The sequence below is a fragment of the Cariama cristata genome, unplaced genomic scaffold (genome assembly GCF_000690535.1).
Source record: "Cariama cristata isolate BGI_N322 unplaced genomic scaffold, ASM69053v1 scaffold15579, whole genome shotgun sequence".
Taxonomy (NCBI): Eukaryota; Metazoa; Chordata; class Aves; order Cariamiformes; family Cariamidae; genus Cariama; species Cariama cristata.
The window spans coordinates 32,749-53,148 of record NW_009635411.1 but is presented as its reverse complement, the minus strand read 5'-3'; the positions used below and the strand labels follow the sequence as shown (position 1 = coordinate 53,148).

Genomic DNA, 20,400 nt, shown 5'->3' with positions numbered 1-20,400 from the left:
TGAGGTACCTGAAGACTGTTTCCTTTTATTCTGAAAGTTAGGTGCAGAGATTAGAACAAAGGTCTAGGTAAGAAACAGTGAGAGATACTTCAGGGTCATTTTTGTCATTTTCTGTACTAAAGCAGCAGTCACCACAAATCTTTTTAAAATGAAACGTAAGTTTGTTGTACCTTGAGGAAAGGAGGTCTGTCTTTGATAATTGATCAAGACTGTGATGGCTAGATCCACTAGCTTCATGATTTTGGGGGATTTGTTACTACACTTATCTGGTTATCTGGTTAATATTCTTATTTACAGAGCAAGTAATTTGTCATATCTGTTCATACCAGAAAGTGAAGGGAAGAACATTATGGTCTTTCATCCCTTCATTACCTGTATGTTGTCCCTTATTTCTGCTTTTGAATTCTACCTACAAGAGAGAACTGGTTGGTTTTCTTGTGCCTGCTGCTGTCTTTCATGTAAACTGGTTATGAGAGATGGGTTTCTTTCTAACTGGGGAGCTTAGGGACAGAACAACATGGTGTTTGCATTATAGTGGGACATACGTATCCATCTTTCTGTGATATAAACTTGGGCTGATAAGTTTGGTATCCACATAGCTCTTCCCTGTACTTCTATCTGATGATTGATATGGATTTGTTACGCTGGCTTGTATTAGACTAAGTATTTGGGAACTCGGCAGAAAATCTGGCATTGCTGGAGTAGCAGATCTGGAAGGTGGAAGGAGGTGGTTCACAAAACAGGTGCTCTCCGTCCCAGATACATAGATAACAAAAGAGTAAAGTTATTAATGCCTTATCCGTCTTTCATTACCTGTTAGGTATTTGTACTATGAGATTCTAGGTAAGTCAGTTAACCTATAGCTTTGTTTTCTGTTCGTCATCATTGGCAGATCCTATTCTAACCAGGGAAACATGCGAGACTTTGTGAATATTGACACTCTCAAATAATTTTATTTCCATAGCAAGATTCTATCTTAAAGCTTCTGGTTCAGTCTCCCATGAAGGGGCCACAAAGGTGATAAACCATCTTTTCAACTGGTCTCCAGTTAGATGCCAGGGAAGGAGGAATTAATAGGTTACAAAAATATTGTCCAAGAGCAAGCTAATGTGAGCTGTTTTGTGTAATATTTTCTCTGCAAGCCATGGCAGAAACATTGGTTTTGGGTTTTTTTAAGATATTATATAAAACCAGTTTTCTGCTGTATAGCCATTTCAGAAAAAAAAAATCAGATCACTCTTCCTAAGTCAGTCATTTTCTAGTTTAAATTTACTTTTACATTTCATTTAGAAGGAAATAAAGGTGCTACTATGATTTTCTTCAAGGCATAAAAGTACAGCAAGACTGTATTCACTATTTTATTCTTTTTAAATATGGCATTTCAGTGTCAAGAATAGAAATACTTTATTATGTAAACTTTATATCAGATGACAAACAGTTTTGTTACCTGCTAATTTTTAAAGAACTTTACACATTTGATTTCACATATATCATGCATTCTGAACAACATGAACATGCCTTCAAATAGGAACAGGCCTAAGCCGTTACATGTATTTTAGTGACCCCTTATAATAGGAGAAAACTGTTACCTCTTACCATTAAATATTTTCTTCACAATAAATCCATACCTAGGATTGTTCAATGCATAAATTCATCCTAAACACAGGCATTTCCAGGATCATTTACGTAATTTTTATACAGCCTATTTTCTCTGGATTTTAATATTTTAAAACATTTGTGCTTCAGTTCCCACTTGGAACATCTAGATACTATCAGTGTGTTTAATAAAATAGTTTAAATTTGAAAATTGTCTTTGACTTCATGAAAATAAAACAAAATGCTACAACGAATTTTAATAGCATCCAAATTTAATCATCTGTATCCAGTATATTCAAAATATCTTGCACTTAGCAGAAGTAGTACTTACACACATGAATACTCACACGTTACATTTGTCTTGATTTTTTCTCTAGTCCCAGTAGATGGAGCAGTTTTGAATGTTGCTGGAGTACTTGAATATAGTAATTTTTTTCTAACATCATAACACAATTATTTCTTATTTTTCTTTTTCCAAATGACTGTTTGATTTTTTGATTTGAAAGCATCATATGCTGCCCGCCTTTCCAGAAAAGCTCAATCAGTTGGTAAATCAAAATGACAATGCCCACCACTGACAGCTAACTGAACATAGCATAAGTCTTTCATCTTTATGGCATCAATAAGAAAGAATTACATTCAAAGCCAGAAAATATAAAACCTTCCCATCTCCGATACACAGGACTCGCTAATCTCCAATTAACAGATCTCCTTTTTTTTTCCCTCCAATCTTCATACTCAACTTCTGTCATTACTTGCCAGTTTGAAAAAGGAATCAATACTCCGGAAGGTTAAAATAAAACCTATTTTAAATTTGGAAGTTAAAGGTTTCTGACATACATTTCCCACGAGGTAGGCTATAAGACAAGAACTGTTATCTTGGAAATAATGTAGTATCTTTAATTTCTCCTTTTTTTTTTTATTTCTTTGTTTTGAAGGGAAAAGCCTTTGTTTCCAAGGGAAAAGCCTGTGGAAGTGTATATAGCGGTGGCAGTGGAAGCCGGTAGCCTCAGACTGTGTCCCCATTTCAAACAGATTTCCTCATTAGAAAAATGAGGAAATAAATTCCTTTACTGGGAGCTGTAGATGCAGTTAAGCAGCAAAACACTCAGGTATACCAATGAAAACTATTTTGGTGAGCCAGGAAGCTATCACGCTTGTATCTGATGGGGTGGAGAGGACTACTGTCCTGGGCTGGTACTTACAGACGTGAACGTTGGCTGCCGGCCGCGGCAAATCAACGCGTTACGCAAGAAGCAAGTTCAGTGACAGCAAGCTCGGTTTAGCTGACTGCTTAAAGCTGCAGGCAATTCAACCGCGCACCATTTATTTAGTTATTATTTAAGCACAAAAGTTTTTTATACCACTTGGCAGTTAGAATTGTAGCCGTCGTCATTATGCGAGATTTCAAACTATGCATAGTTGGGTACGTGCAGCCAGGACTTGGCAAAGTGTTCATATGGAAAAGGAAATGGCTTTTTCTCAGCAGTCATGTCGTATGGTTCTGTTTTCAAATATACAATGTGTTTGTTGAAATAACGTTTGTGCTTGTTGAAACAAAACTGAAGTTCTAAACTGCGTCTTTATTAAGGTAAAGCTGAAGATCTCATAATCCGTAGTGCTGCTCTGATAAATGGCGGTGGGTTCTTGGGCCCCAAGCACTCCGGAAGGCAGCCCTACCCGCTCGGCGTGCCGTCAGCAAGTCACCACAAGTCCTACCTACTTTGTGCCTCCCAATTTGTAATTAAAACACGATAGGCAAATTCAGGCCCTCTGCAACCTACAGGTCTTTTGTCTTATCTAGTTTCTAGTTATTGCCTTTGCTTTTGATAGAATTATACTATTGCCCTATGAATTACAGCAGTTACCATTATATTGGTGATGAATTTGTTTTCACAGAATTCAGTTCACTTTGACACCAGCTCGGCTGTTTCAAGGCATGCGAATGTTTTTCTCTGTCAGCAAAGAAGTTATTGCTCAGACCTGTAAAACAGTTACAAAAAAGGATGGCATTTTGTAGCTTGTTCTCTGATTGGAACAGAAATTTCAGGATAAGAATTGGTTTGGCTGAAATAATTACGTCATACAAGACTGGTATCCAGCATATATTGTTCCTTTAGCATAGTAGTTTAAAAAAAAAGGACATAAGAGGATTACTGATCAGTCCTTAATGAAGTATCTGACACTTGTATTTTCCTATTTACATTTAGATTCTTTCTTTGTCTCATTCTTTTCTTTTTTCTTTTTTTTCCCTAATGGAACCTGGCTAGCTTCAGAAGGTTGAATTTTATTTTAACTGTTGATGTTATGCATTAGCACAGATCAACTTTTAAGAAAACGGCCTTTCCTGTTATTTGCCTAGTATTTACAAGGTGCTTTATTTCACAGTTACTGAGGTAGCTCATGCTACCTATAATGCTAGAAGAAATTGCAGAGGGATTTTTGCTACCAAAAGGCCAAAACTTTTCTTAGCATTTGAAAAAGTGAATAAATATATTTGTAAATTTGGTATAGGGCAGTAAGCTTGCTTTTAGAGAACAATCGCAGATTTTCTTCACCTCTGCAGCTTAATGAATGTGGGCCAGGCATCCGGCAAAGTATTGGAACTGTTGTATATGAAAACTGTCAAATTATGCACTTTTCTGTGTAATTTTATCTGGGATGATGCTCGATTATGGCTTTCCTTACGTTGTGGTAGATCATTGTCCAATTTCCCGCGGAAGAGTCAAATCGAACATCACCAATTTAATTGGGTTGCCCACAGGCCGACTTCCCTCTGCCTTCCCTGTCTGTCTTCCAGTGGAAAAGACGAGCAAGCCAGCAGAGATTACTCAAACTACTAGTTTTCAGAAAGAGAAAATATCTCAAGTCTATTCCTCTCACCTTAGAGGGTGAGAAAATGGCTGTAATGCTGCTCACAACAGGTCTCTCAAATCCTTCTCCTGTCAAGGTGAAGGCATGCTACCACGTTCGCTTATATTTATTTCATGTGTGTGTGCATGTCTACTTTACAGAATATTTTTACGTAGAACTGATGCATACAATATTAAGAAATGTTATCTTAAACATATTAAATCATTGAATGCACAATATTCAGTAGGTTAATGAGATGAATTCCAACTGGTTTAGCATTTGCTTAAGGCAGCAAGCAAATGTAAACAACATGAGGTGTAGATAATAGATTATTTTTTCTTTTGTGTATGATTGTCTTAATATTTACTATATGCAGTCATATAAGATGCTAATTTTTAATACTTCTTTAGCTATAAGAATGCGTGTTTGCTTTCTCTTGATTCACACAGAACAGATGGATGCTTGACTGCCTGCTAATCCACAGCTGGAATGGTTTCAGCGGTTTCCACGTTGCTGGGTTAGAGTGGCTTTTCTAGTGGACTGAGAGGGCAGCAAGAGAGGGATATCATTATTCATCAGTATCCCAGTGGGATCGCTGCCAGCAGAGATTAATTTTTTCTGTTATGCTTGTAAAACAAGCTCAGGTGGAGTCTCTAATCCTCAGGGCACGGGTGGCAGATCAAGGAAGATGCTACAAAGCTAGTTAATTTTCAGATTCTAGGGGAAACAGAAGCTCTGTTAGATGTATAAATACATGATTGCAAATTTAAGTAGCTCAAATCCAAATGGGATCTTCCTAGACATCTGGTACTGAAAATCTCTGTTTTCTTTGTCTTCTTTTAAAAGAAGTTCTTAAAACTTTACACCAGAGGCAAAATAATTGCAACTCTCTTAATCATCAGTTATCTTTTCTTTTTTTTTTTTTTCTTTTTTTCAACACAGCTCTTACAGTGTACTTTAGGTGAATGCCTTTCTTTACAGGTAGAAAAGATATGGTATAAGTCTGTGTAGGAGCACTGAGTTTACAGTATTCTCACAAACTTGTGTGCAGTGAACACCACCAAGAAAAATTATCACTCGTCATCCAAAAAGGGTTAGGTCTGCCCTAGTAATGCACGGTACGTCCCATTCGGGTAATGGGATGTTCTGTTAGGGTCAAGTGTGGTACAAGGGCATTTTTGCCATGTTACTCATTGTATCCAACCTCTGATCATTGACGACAGAAGTGTTGATAGAGCTTCCTCAAATGAAGCACACCAAAATACTGACAGATTGTCTGTTTGTTTAATAGACTTCAAATATCTTTCCTTTTACTGACTTTTTTTGTTTGCTCGGTGATTACCCCTCTTCCCCACCCTTGTAATTGTCAGTGGCTTCCGTCTCGGCATTACCTTGTAGCTCTTGAGGTTCTTCAAAACATTGGGTCAGATTTTCAAGCAATGTTAATCCACACGGTTGTGCCGAACTGAGTGGAGATGTGCCAGTTTTTATCAGCAGGGAACTACCCTTATTGAAATTTACTTGCAGCAGCTGTCACTTCCTCTTACAGTTGTGTTTTTTTATTATTAGATTAAACTCTTTTCATTTAAAAGTGCTCAGAGTGAGACCAGTAGCATTGGCTTGCTGAAAAGACATTGTGCGTGTAGGCACCTTCCAAGTTTCCCATATATTTCTGCCAGTTCATTTTGTTTCTCTCTTATTCTGGGCTTGAGGCTCTCTTGAGCAGAGGCCGCTAGTCATTTCACCACATGATGACAGGTATTCCCGCCTGTGAACTTTTTATTCCCTTTTCTCTCTAGTCACATAGTAGTCTAGATCCGGAATTTAATCCAGTACAAAAATGCAGCCGTGAGCATTTGTGACTCCTCACTGGGGGAGCTGCCGCAGGTCAGCAGATCTGAAATGCGGTTTTCAACACACAGAGCTTTTACAGCTTGCCGTTAACATATACAGTATGTATGGGCCCCATTTCACATAAAGAATTAGTAGCGCTTACTCCTGTCTCCATGCAGAGTAGCATTAACTTAATGCAGAGATCTGTTAACTTCTTCCCTGGGTCTGGGCTCTGCACTGGAAGATCCCAATGGAGGATCAAAGCCAAAGATGGAAAATGACTGATCGCTTTCCCGGGGAAAGCTGTGTGCCAGGATTTGCTATTACAGTTTTTATTGCTATCATCATCTCAATCAGTAGTTGAGCCAGCTGATTCAGCCAAGCTCGGCTTCAAAATGTGGACAAACGTCCAAATGGAACTGAAGTAGATTTCTCATGACAGTGAGACTTTTGAATGTATGCTCAGAGAGATTTTCCCAGTTTTGTGTTAGCGCATTACTGAGTTCATGCACCGAAAAGCTTTTCTGTATTAGTGCAATACAATTAGTTTCAGTACAGCCCAAGCCAGTCGCTTTTAAATCTTTCTTATAATATGGCTTGAGATTACAGGGGAAGAAAGTTGTGGCTCACTGCCCCATCTAGGTGTTAAGATTTTAAAAAATGGGGTGATGATAGTGCAATCAAAATGTGCAAGTTGGAAACATTTTCATGAAAAGGAGTAGGAAAAGTCAGGCATCTTGGAGAGGCGAAAATCTCAAATATCCCATTTCCAGTGATAAAATGTAATAATTCTCTCACATCACTATAATTCACTTTATATTCGATAGATGGAATTTATACCATTCCATTTGTATTTATTTGCTATGGTCAAAGTAACTTATTCTAGGTGAATAATGTGTATGTCATACCAGTTTCAGATGTTTGCTCTTATTTTTGTCCTACTTCAGTCTTCCTTTGCATTTATTTTTCCTTAAACTGTGCCTTTTGCATTTATTTTTCCTTAAACTGTGCAAGTGTTACAGGCTTACTTATAATCAATAATTTAACCTAAAAACCTGAGAGTGAACTAAAGCCAGCTCTATGAAAGTTGTACAGGTTTAATACTATGGAAGTACCTACACATTTGGGGGAAAAATGAATACATTGTAAGAATGGGTTTTGTTAGGACTGGCCAAAAAAGTAGCATTGAATTGTGATTGTGATTGTAAACTTTATGAAATACGGATTGTGAGAGTCAAGACTTAAAATCGTGAATTCATTCTTTGGTTTAATATGTTTTAGTAAAATGTGCAATTTAAAAAGGAAATTATTCTGAAACAAAATGATTCTATATTTTTTACCATTTGGTAATCCAATTACAATGAGTGTATTATCTATTACTGTATCTTCCTATGCACTGAAACCTCTGATATCCTTAGGAAACGTTAGGGAAAAAAAGGGAAATCGACTTTCAAGTTAGTATAGAAGTCCTAAGAACTTTTTTCCCATGTCAAATTATTGTTATTTTATATCCTCCTCCCTCTCGCATGTGCCAGCACGCTTGCATTTGCTTTTAGCAACTTCCATGCCGAAGCAGAGGTCTGTAATTTAACTTTGTACTGTGGAAGTCGCCAGATCTGCCAGGTCACTCTCTGCTACTGGTAGCTAATATTGCTGACCTCCTATTGCTCTGGGCGCGGTGGCAAAGGTCTTCCAGGCTCCTGACCTCTGGTCATCAGGAATGTCATCGGGGGGTTGTAGTTTGGATGTTTTAAGTAAGAGGTGAACTTGTGAAATCTAAACCCTTCAGGGTGTTTTTAAGTGATCACTCAACTGTTTCATTGCCCTAGCTTGTACTTTTTATGATGTCTGTAATTGTAAAATTTGTGGTGTTTGTCACATGCAGCTATTTAAAAGCACAAAACAAACACTGGTCTGTTTTAAGTGAGAAGTCCGAGAATACAATTATATGTGATTTCTCTGATCACTAATGTGAGAAGTTTATAAGAATTGTAAGAACTCTTAACTTGTATGTTCTTATAAACTATGTTTACTGAAATGTGTCCATTTGAAATCCTGAAGGATAGTTATAAATTAATTTTAAAAAAAATAATAGGTTTACATAGTTACATGTTGATGGGTTTTACAACATTATCTCTTCAACTTCTCGTGCTCAACTGGAAATTTCCATTGCCCACTCTGATAAGTCTTAAATCTAGAGAGAGCACACAGGTGAGGCTGGGCTACCTATTTTGCTCCTACGTAGTGAATTGGGTTAACTTTACAATCTGAATTCTATACTTTTTTAAAAAAAAATTCATATCTTTTGTCTGTAAAAATGCATTAACCACTAATTAGATAATAAATAAAGAAGCTAGTATTTGTTTCAAAAAGATACTGAGCAGCCCTTATCCCTCGGATGTTGCTCTCCATCCTACGCATATCTGTTTTCCTCCTGTCATTTTTTCCAAAGGTGGAGTGCGGAGACTACTCCGTCGGAGTACGAGAGAAGCGGCAAACTCGTTTTCCTGTTACCCAGGCTGGAGCGGCGAGCTGGGGCAGGCCGAGTCCCCAGCGAGAGGGACCAGGGCCGGAGAGGGAGCCCCTTCTCCGCAGCCAGGGACGGGGACTCCTCCGTGCCCCGCGGTGCCAGGGCTGGCAGAGGGCTCTGCTTTCTGCCTTTCCTCCCTGCCAACCACGGCGCCTGGACAGGAGGGATGGGAAAGCTCCCATGGGAAGGGCACTGTGCCGCAGGGCAGGCGCTGGTATGCTGGGTGCCGTCGGACGGCACTGCTGCGGGCACGGGCAGTTGACAGGGAGAGATGTTCTATGGTATACAAAGGCAAGGAGCTTCTTTAGAAATGGTCTCCTAATCTTGCCTGACAAGTTTTGTTTTCTTCTTCTGCATCCTGTTAGCCGCTCTTCAAGGTCTCTACAAAACTTCAACCTGCTCCGTCGCTTAGCGGAGCCTGCCAGGCTGCCCTAAGAATCTGGAACAACGCTTCTGCAAAAGTTGTCTTAAAACTATATCTTTCCATGTGTAAAACAGAGTGAGAAAGCTCTTTGTGCAAATGTTTGCTGTCTAAAAGAGGACTTCCAATCTAAATGTCCCAGTGTTATGTAGTGGCTTCAATGAGCTGGTAGAAACGACTTTTTTTTTTTCCTTTTTGTCTATAATATGAATCTTGGAAACATGCATCATGTTTGTTCTTAAAACTTGTAACTAGTAATATATGTTTATAACTGTCTTTAACTGGGATATTGTGCCAGACCTTTTATATCTACCAGTAAAAAAACACCCAAACATTTTAAACTTTGGAAATTTGAATTATGTCCCATAAAATTGAGACCAAAGCGTATACATTTATAGGCTACCAATAAACTCCTTAGAATAGGAGTTTATAATGGAATCACTAACACAGATATAATTTTCAGAGCAGTAGTTCTAGCAAGGAGTTATCCAATTCCATTTTTCGATCTACTTTTTGGAATGAGCTGAAAAACAACTTTTAAGTATGTGGTCAGTTTGGGGTTTTTTTCTTTTTCTTTTTTATTTTAAAGCACATGTTTGCTCACATTTGTTTTCTGAATATAAATGTAAGCCTGATTATGTTCCAGCTGCCTGCCAGGGTACATCCATGTAAATTCAATCTCTTTCCTTATAAATCTAACTGACACTTGAAAATGTGACCATAAAATATAGTATGAATATGTTGGTTAATTTAAATAATTTTCATAATATATACTTGTGTCATTATTGTGTCACATAACATGGTCTGGTGCTCTGAGGAAGAGCATGGGCAAAGGAAGATTCACTTGGGAACTTTAGGTAAGCGATTTTTTTATTTTCCTTGTAATGCAGTTGACAGAGTCAAATAAGACTTTTGTCAGCACATGAACAGAGATACATATACATATACATAAAAACCAGAAATAATTTCAAATGTTTTTTAAGTACAGAAGTTCAAGTATCCTCAAAGAAAAATTTGGAATTTGTCAATCTATTATAAGACATTATAATCTAGTTACCTAGCTACTCACAAACTATCAGTGCTTGTTATTTCTCTATTTTGACCGTGCTGCTTTCCCCTGTCCTGTACCGAGGGCACCCTCGGTGTCACCCCGAAGAGGACAGTCGCAGACTGCCTTAGGGGCTGGAGTCCAGCTCCCTCCTCTGCCCTCTAGCACTGCGTGGCAGTGACAGGGCAGGGGGCTGCACGGAAATACTCGGTAGCGCTTTGTACAGTGGAACAACAGACAAAAGCCAATTAACTAATAATATTATTGTTGAGCTTATGTTTGCCTAGCCACATCCTTAAAGTTCAAGATACGCTCTTTTCAGTTGGAAAAATAAATTGCATATTGGCATACCTTTGAACTTCTGATAGCAGACAACTAACATTTACTTCCTAATGTATTATTGGTGTTAATTGCAGAACAGCTGTAAAAAAAACCATGTTTATTTGTGGCAGCTTGGGTTTTATTTTTCATTCTGTGCACAAATGTATGATTTTTGCAGTCCTTCAGCATGTACTCAAACTACCAAAAGCTTACGTAATTTAAATCAAGGTTCAGGTAGAGAGGATGTGATTACTATATTAGCTAAAAACGATCCTCATCTTTTCTCCGTTTACTCTTCTGGTAGTTACTTTTATTACTAGTTTACTGCAAGATTTTTTAATACTTTAGCTTAACGACTGTTAATTTTGGTATCAGATTTTCTAAGAATTCTTTTCCCTTGTCTCTCTCTACATCAGAAACTTGAAAGAGAGCAGAACACGTTGTCGGTTTATTAAAGTTGAAAATACGGTGTGTTTGGGTTCCCTGTACGTATATAAAGGAAAGGAACGTGCAGGCAGTCAACTCTAAGGTAGTTTCAATAACAGCATTGCTAAAGAGAAGACTGCTGGTGCAACTCTGGAATGTGAGAAACTATTTTTGGATTGGTTTAGACTCTCATTGTTACAAATTAATCGACTGCTCTTTAAAGTCTAGAACTCATTAACTTTATAAGTTTTACTGTTCCCATGACTGAGCTTAACTTAATATTCAAGTTTACTTGCTCACCTTGATCCCCTTTCTGTCTATGCTCCACAAGCATCCTCTTCTCTGTTGTAGACAGATGGCAAGATGTAGTTACTCGAGATTTAAAATATTTCAGAAGGTTTACATGTCATATAAGTTTGTAGTTCAGCTCTTTCCATAAATCAGCCAAGCTTACACATTTTGTGAGTAGAAAGAAAATCTGATTTTTTTTTAACCCCATGGACACTGCAGAGCATAGTACTCACCGTGCTGGATACCTTCTTTAAATTTGAGTTCAGCCTGACTCCTCAAATGCCTTATAGTACCAGAAAACTGCAGAAGATGTATTTTTAAATGGGGTGAGTTGTTTACTTTTAGAACAAATTCTAACAATTCAAATAAAGGGTGATGATAAGCTGCCTGTCTGGAACACAGTGTGGCAGGGAGGACTCCAAGGTGATTCTGGGGCTGGTGTTACGCTGGAAACAGAATTCAATTATCAGAATAGGCCTTTGGCCTTGTAAAGTGTAACTATGGAGTTTATGCGGGTCTACGTGCGGCATTTCTCACTGGCAAAGCAAGTTACTGTCTCCTATATGACCCTGCATCGCATACAGGTTGAAATGTAGGTTGGCGAGGACTCTTAGACCCTCGAAATGATGCAGCAGTCTCTAATGCCCAAAAGAAGATGTTACTGGGAAAGTCCATCACAGACCTATAGAAAAGCGAGATGTGACATGACTACCAAATGCATGACTGCGGTGCCCATAGCTAAACTTCCTACTCATCTCCTGGTGTACTCCAAGTTATGCTTAACTGTGTAGGTGCTTGTCCAGATGTTACTCACCCATGGGCTGCAATGGTCCTGATTTAACGGAAGAAAAAGGGGAAAGTGAAAAATGCACAGCAGTGCTTTGTGGTTCACCTATAAAGTTTGTATTAAGTTTCTTGACTTTAGAATGAAGATTAATGATTGATACGTAATTTGATCTGTTTCCTCACCCATGGAAGCAAGAGCGGTATTCAGATACAATGTACTAAAATAATATAGATCTTGTGGAATAGTTGAAGCTCTAGCCTTTGCAGAACAGATTGAGATTCGCAATGAGAAAGAAAACTAAAATGAAAAAATATTGAGTGAACAGCAGGGCCCATTTGAGGCGATTACAAAGGATGTTTCTTTATTCTGTCTTTTCTTGTGCAACCTGAAAACAGTAGCAGGGGGTTACAAGCAGAGTTCATCACAGAGTTGTCAATCACTGTCATTTAACATTTCGCAATGGAAGATGTCTTTATTCGAGGACAGCTGGGCAAATCAGAGAAACAGATTTGCAGTTAGTAGTCCGTCCAGCCTACACTAAGCAAACAAGGACAGGGCAGACGTACTGGCCTCTCACATAAAAATATAATGGACTCTGCTGACCTTGGTGCCCTCCATTCAGCTTCATTCTCAGTTGTATAAAAGCTTCACTACCCATTCTCAATTTCCTTTAATTACCTACATGATGCAGATAAGAAAATGAACCTCACTTACTTACAGTCAATGATCACAAACAGGAAATTAAGTAGGCAAGTTGTTTAAAATAAGAGGAGTGTTTTGGAGGTAAATAAAACATGCGCTGGGGAAGAATTAGGGAAAACGCAATTTCAGGAGTGACTTGGCTGATCCTCCTTCTTTCTGCTACTTTAAACTGCAAAGCAAAACTAAGTAAAAAATCTCCTTGGTAAATATTCTTTAAAATATCTTTGAAGGAGAGGGCAGTTAAATAAAAAGAGTGAAGCAAACATGCAGCTTTCTATAGGGCTTAAAAAGATTGTGACCTTAGGTTCAGAGAATAAATGACCACAGTTTTCACAAGAGATCTAGCAGAGACATCCAGGATTAAGCAGCAGTTGTCTGTAGTCAGTCTTCACTTCTCATTGCAGTCGAGATATGAAATAAATTAATCACATCCTCATTTTCTTTCCAAATCTTAAACTGTCTAATACTTACCTTTCCGTTTACATTTATATCACAGTTTAGGTGTAGTTTCATTGTGCCGTTAAAGAAAATAGAAGATTTTGTGCTGTCAGTTTTCAAGGGGGTGAAAACCAGCTTATATAACTGTTGTTAGGAATTGTCAAAAAAGGTTCTCTGTGTTAGGATATTAATGAGTGGATACAGCACTTTGCAAGTCAATTAGGTAGTTCTATTAGGTGTTCCAAAATTGCCATTTTTCTTTACCTCACTCTGCATTGGTTACTGTTGTGAATATTTCATTAGTACGGATTTGCAGGAAGTCTGACTGGAGATTGAAGACTAAAATGCATAATATCAAATCTATAGTTTAAGAGGAATATAAAACCCTGAACACTTTAATTTAATGGTCTCTGCTAAGCCCATAGTTCGGAAGACATTGCCCTTCGGGCTACCCAAATGACTTTTTATTTTATGACAAAAGAAATACACTCTCTTAAATTACAGATGGAAAAGATACCACATGTTATAAAACTCTTACTTTACTTGCAAGTTTTATACTTTGGGAAGATCATTCTCATTCCAAACAAGAATATGTATGCATACATGCACAAGAGGATTTTGTGGAGGAAAAAAAATTACCGATTAAGTCACAGAACTGACTCTTTGGCCTAAATTATACTTCTTAGGGGGGCTTCTGTTGAATTTTCTTTCTTTCAGAGACAGTGGATTTCCCTAGCAGGAGAATGAACATCTCTGCTCTGGCTACTAGAGCAGGCATACTTGTTCCTCTCAGCCTCAAGGGTGTTGCCACCCATAACTACGTTCAGATTACCTGTTGGTGTGCAGGAACTTTTTGCAACAGTGAGAAAGTTCTTGGACGGCTTTCACTTTGGCAGGAATGGTATCGGTCCCGCTCTGGAGCACAGAGGATAGTTTTCAGCACCTACTTACAATTTTGCTCTTTGCTTTGATCGCTGAGCATCTGTTGCTCGGACACTTGACCGCTCAAAATACTGAAAATATATTTTAAAAGAACCTTACCAGAGCTATTTCAAACCCACTGCATTTTGAATACAAAGAGAAAAGTAGAAACCCTGAAAACTGAAAATGTGAATTATTGACTTCTTTACAACTAACCTTACAGTGTTTTTGTGAGCCAGCCAGGGTAGGATATCTGCAGAAGGTCATCTCAAACACTGAGTCCATCCAATGAATGTATTTATTTCACTTCTTTTATTTTCTTCTTCTCTAATGTTAAAATCAGCTATGTGAAAAAAAATTTAAAACCTATAATTATGTTAATATTTGTGAATATTTTACTTGCTATCGTTTTCCTACGCACGTGATTTTGATAAATAAGTACACTTTCTAAACATTAAAATGCTGCTATTTTAACAGTGAAATCTAACTGTAGTAAATTACATGCATATACTTTTAATGTCTCAGTAAGGAATAATAATTATTCTGAAGTTAATGACTGATTAATTTTATTTTTTTTTTTTTTTTAAGAACGCTGATGAGTACACAGATCTGCCTGTGAGACACAATGAAGACCAGATGAACAGTGAACTGGCAAAACATCTTCCAATTGAAGTCAATCCCCACTCATTTGACAGCTCACACACAAAAACACACCTCCTGCTGCAAGCCCACTTCAGTCATGCCATGCTGCCTTGTCCGGACTACGCAACTGATACAAAGACAGTCCTGGACCAAGCAATTAGGATATGTCAGGTATAGTAATGCATTTCAGTATTTAACTCTTGTTGCTTTACTATTTATTGTTAGTGTGTTGTAATATTTTGAACATAGCCAAATCTGAAGATTTCTGGCAGTCCTGTGGAGAACTGGTACCACACAGCGTGATACCACTTTGTTTAGGGTGGAACTAGGTGCCCATAAAGATGCCCAGTTTACAGAACTGGAGGTAAACAAACTTAAGGTATGCAAAACGGTGGTAGTCTGGCTGGAGGCATCACCTCTTCTTTGATACGCAACAGGTTCCTATCTCTGTATGGTGGAATGTTGTACCCAAGTCATTCCTGCACAGGTGTGCTCCCTGCACATTGTTACACTGATGCCCAAGAACCTGTTTCCCTTGGGTACTTTTATTTTTATAGGCCCCAAAAGTGCTGTAGTCACTGCCAAGCATAAATAAAACATGGTTTGAAATGTGATTTGGGACAAGATACAGAGTTTTTCTCTAGCTTGTGGAAAGATACATCTTCTGTTTCCCAGTTATCACAGAGCCAAAGAGCACGCTTTTAAACACAGAATTTAAACTCAGTCTGGAGGCGTGTGACTTTGACAGTTGTACTGCAGTCACAACCCACAGAAGCCAAACTCACCGTGGAGAGTACTGGCACAGCTGCATGTCTCCAAAGCAGCAATTTCAGTTCGGAACAGAGCGCTGCCGTATCTGAGAAGCACAGTTACGGTTACGACAGGAGGGGTGAGCTCTGGTTGGCGCAGAGAACAGCCGCCCATCGGATTCTGCCGGAAAGGAATAATATTCTCTGTAGCAGAACTGGACAGGGACTCATTCACAGGTTCTTGAGGATCAGGTAGCCTTCAACAAACTGTTCTTTATCTTCCTCAGTTCAATATCTGTAAAATAGGGACACTAATTCTTTCTTCCTACAGTTTTTGTTTGCTCAGATTTTAATAGCCTTAGTGAGCTACATGTCAGCTATCAGAATGAAGCTTTGATCTTGTTTGAAGCCTGTAGGCAATATGGTAACTGCAAACATTGTTGTGTCAAGCCTACCAGTTTGTAAAACCACTCTGTGAGAAGTTGTTAATCAATGCTGTAGACAGACAAAATACCACAAGCAATTCAGTGTCCAGTGATTTGAGTGAGTCTCCACCTTACACTAGCAAAAACTGCAAGCTTGTAACACTAATATCAAACAAAGCAAAGCTAAAATTAAGAAAAGGAAAGAAGCAAATAACACCACAGATGTTATTGCTACACAATAACTTGGCAACCAACAGTGCTTGAATGCAAGTCTACTCGAAGTATTTCAAATCGGTAAAATCATGGTGCTGAAAGCTTCAATGTATGAACAGTTATCATTTGTAATACTCAATTCTTAACAGAGAACAACATCTCTGTTTCAATTCACCTTTGTTTCAAAGAAATCACATACTTAAAGTTCATTTAGATATTTGTGGAATTAGCACTTGGGGCGGTAATTACATATTTGGGAAAAAATGTAAATTAAAGATTCTTTTAAAGATTCTTTTCAATAATTATTTTGTTCAATATTTATCCTGCTTTGCAAAGAAATGTATTTTTAATCCTGTTACTGCATAGTAAGTATTTCAGAGGCCATAATCATTCAGAAGAAAAAACCCTAAAATATTCAACAGTTCCTTTAAACTGAAGTAGGGTTCAGAAGAATACGATTCCCTACTGTGCCTCGGCACTCTGGCCTTCAGTTGACTACTGCATAATGTTACATATACAGTCAGCTCAAAAGAAAAAAAAATAAAAATAAAAAAGGTACTCTTTTAAAAAAAAAAAAAATAAAGAAAAGAAAAAACATGCAAGCATTTTTTTGTATTTTGAAGTTGGCGCATGGTTTACATCTCTTGGGAGAATATTTGTTCCATCTTATTAGTCACGCTTTCCAAACGGAGGTTAAAGTTCCCAGAATCTAAGCAATAGACAGGGTTACACTTTCAATACTGGTTGTTACCTTTTTCCTTCACGCTGACCTGCTGATGAACTCGGGGTCAACAGAGGTGGAGAAAAAGATGTTAGTTGTGAGAAAAGGAACTGAACCATAGAAGGATCCATTGATAAACATATTGAGTGGGTGATGTTCTGTGTGTGTGTGAACACGCGCTCGCACGCACCACCAAACATAAAATTCAGCAGCGAGATGGGAATTGGTTTTTGAGTTATGTTGGACTTTTGTTTATTTACTTACCAAGTACTTTAGCCGTTAAGGTTGTATAGCTAACCTTCAAATTGTGACCTGAACGTAAACTGTTATCTTTGCTGGTGAGTATGTGAATGACAGCCTTTCCATATCAGCACTACTTTTCCGTTACAAGAAAGCAAGATCTTACAACCACTTGTAAAAGCTCTTTGAATCTTGCTACGTCCAGCAGGCCTCCATCCCAGGTCCCCTGCAGAGCAGATTTGCCCTCTCTAGCCACAATACGTCAGCAAGCCTCTTTCCATCACAGGCTATTAAACTTCTCCACTCTTCTGTGCTATCTTTCACCCAGCCTTCTCTCCCATGGTTCCTTCTACATCCCACCCGTTGCGTCCTCCCTCCCATTCCTCCAACGTCCTCTGGGCCTTCTTCATCCTGGTGGCTTTAGGCTGAGTAGTGTTAATGGTCAGTCAGAAAACAGTGTTGACAGCATCAGGTAGATAAATGTAGCTGATGGATTTCAGGTAAGATTCCACTCTCTTCTAATAAGAGGTTATGCAACTACTCTTAAATTAATTTTTCCTGAGATGTCTCAGAAGTTTTAGGTTTATGTTAGAGTTCTGTTCATCTCTACTCATGATGAAAGATAGAAGTCATAAGCATTTAACAGAATTTGAGGAGTCGTGGTGCTGGCTCAATAGAGGAGTGTAATTGTTAACCTAGAAAATGGAAGACGTATTCTGGTACAGTTTACCTATAGTTAGCATTCGTTAGGTACAGATGGAGTTCATTATAGCAAAATGACATTTAGTATCTGTATACCCAGGATGAAATCCAGAATTCTTTCCCTTTTAGTGCAGAAATGTGGGGAATAGTAATGTGTAACCTCCCACACCCCTCGGTAACGACCGGCCACTGGGGCTTTGAGGAGACTGAAGGAAATGTCCCTGCCCTGCACTGAGAAGCTCCACTCAAAGACTAGCGAGTTTGTTATCAGTGACGGGCTCTCGTAGGTAAAGCACAGAAGGTTCCCATGGCTCAAAAAAATCTGCCATGACTTCCTATGTGACCTTGGCCAAGTCATTGAATTTGTATTTGCCTCTGTTACCTTTAATGCAATTCCAGTAGACTGCATATTCTCTTCAGGCCTAGAACTCAGTCTGCATTATTTTTGCTGGGAAAAGATAGAGGTGTCAGTAGGATGCTGCTGAGCACTCCAGTGGCTGCTCAAAATCAAACACTTCTCCACTTCTTGCAGAAGAATATCAAGGAGTAAAAATTCTAATGAGATGATTTGTCTAATATTTTTATAGAATATAATTATTATTGTAAAGACAATACCCCACCTTTTTTCCTCTCTCTGATTTAAGAATATGTGAAGCAGACTAAATCTAATCTCTTTTTTACTTCTTTTGTCAAGCCTTATATTTTGTCACTGTGTATTCAGCGATCAGTTCTTACTCTGCTGTTCTAAGACTCGCCTATATTTGCATTAATTGAAATGGATAATTGAGGCAGTAACGCTGCCAGTCTCAGATTCAGCAGGGCAAGTCTCTTCTTGGAAATAATGTGACAGTTGCTGGCTTTGCAGTGGGATTGGCCACAAGCCTCCACTTGTAGTATAATCGTTGATAAAATATTTTAATATTGCCAGGAGTAGAACTGCCATGGAGCTCAGCCTTAACCTTTGAGAAGTGTTTACCTATGGATGTGTTAAACCCATCTCAGTAGGGTAGCTGTGCACTGAGAGAAGATGGACATGAAGTCAGATTCCAAACTACAGAGTAAAGACTGGTTTGCGTGGGAAACACGCACATCCCTGGAAGGAGGACCTCGTAACGCTGTCCGCGATGGCCTGCCTTCCCCCAGCATGTTACTCCTCCGGAGAATCTCATTTTGACGGGGAAAAAAAAAAACAAAACTCTTTGGGTTAAGGACTGCATTTCCTTAGCTGGACGATGACGTGTGTAACACCACTTTACCTGTTCTAAACTAGTTCAAGTAAATAAGTTGTTTCTGGTCATTGAAATTGCAGCTTTTGCTGTTGTTCTGCTTATGAGAATCATCTTTGTGGTACATGTTCAGAGTCGTCAAATATTGCACAAATATGCTGCCCAATTCAGCTGTCTTTTAAGAGCTGGCTTATGTACGAAACACTTACTCTTAGGCATCCTCCCCAAACCTCCGCAGTTCCCAACAGCCACTACAGCTGGTGGCTTGGGGAGCCGTAGCCCTCGGAGCCGTTGTTTTCCTGCCTAGGAGGAAAACGGAGATGTTCTTCAAGATCCAAAGTGTGTTTCAAGCTCCTGTGCTGCCTGTTGGCAGTGCGGGTGTGCCGACCGCTTGCTGCGAGGCGGTGGGAGTCGGAGGAATGGCCTGATTTACAGCTGTGTGTGTAAGATTTGTCCAGAAATGCCCGGGGAAAGAGAGAATCGCTTTGTTTAATGGGTGCATTGGCAACTATAAATAAATGGGCAGCTTGAAGGAAGGGAAGAGAATCAAATTAACTTGAGAATGCAGAGGGTTGTTCAGAAACAAGTGAAGAGCAGAGGCCGTATCTCTTTAACTGCCACACATCTTTGTGTATGCGGTAATATTCCAGGGGTAGCACCGCGTTTGCGATTTTACTTAAATACTGGCTGCTTTCATGGTTGGATGGCTATTATTCCACATTGGGAGGATGGTAATAATAGAATAATCCCCCAAAAGCAGTATATACTGCATATTTGTAGATACTAAACAGCAATGTGTAGCTTTGTAGTGAAAGTACGCGGCCGCGCTGGGGTGGAGTTGCGTGCTGCCTGCTCGTGTTCTGCGGGTACGTAGGTGGGAGAAGGGGGGGTTACCCTTGTGGCAGTGGTGGTGGGGTTTTTGCTTGCTCTGGAAAATTGGTGAGCTGGTGTCTGGAAGCATCTTGGTGACAGTTTCCTGATGATTTGGTGCTGCTTCTGTATGATCCCTCCCCCACCCATGGCAAACCTTTTCCCAGTTGGGGCTGGAGGAAATGAGTAATGCTTAACCCATTTGTGTGATCAATTCACTTAAGCAGCTACTGTGAAATGTTAATCACAACTTTAATTTGTACTGCATTAGCATTTTGATTAACTTGTAGGCTTGCTAGCACACTTGAAGCACTTTTACTCATAGTTACAGCTCGGAAATGACTTTTTGATTAATTAAGTTTGTTAGACAGCAGCTGAGCTTCCTGAATGCTAACCTTATGGGGCTAAAAGTTCAGGAGAAAGTTGCTGGGAATAACTGTTGCTG

At 38.9% G+C, this 20,400-nt stretch overlaps 1 protein-coding gene across 1 annotated transcript in view; it reads left to right on the top strand.

Moving 5' to 3' along the window:
* ASCC3 (activating signal cointegrator 1 complex subunit 3) overlaps window positions 1-20,400 on the top strand; it is a 103,707-nt gene that overhangs the window by 66,850 nt on the left and 16,457 nt on the right. The window contains exon 24 of the mRNA XM_009707542.1: window positions 14,756-14,980. Within this exon, the coding sequence (XP_009705844.1) occupies window positions 14,756-14,980 (225 nt within the window). The remainder of the gene's footprint in view (window positions 1-14,755; window positions 14,981-20,400) is intronic.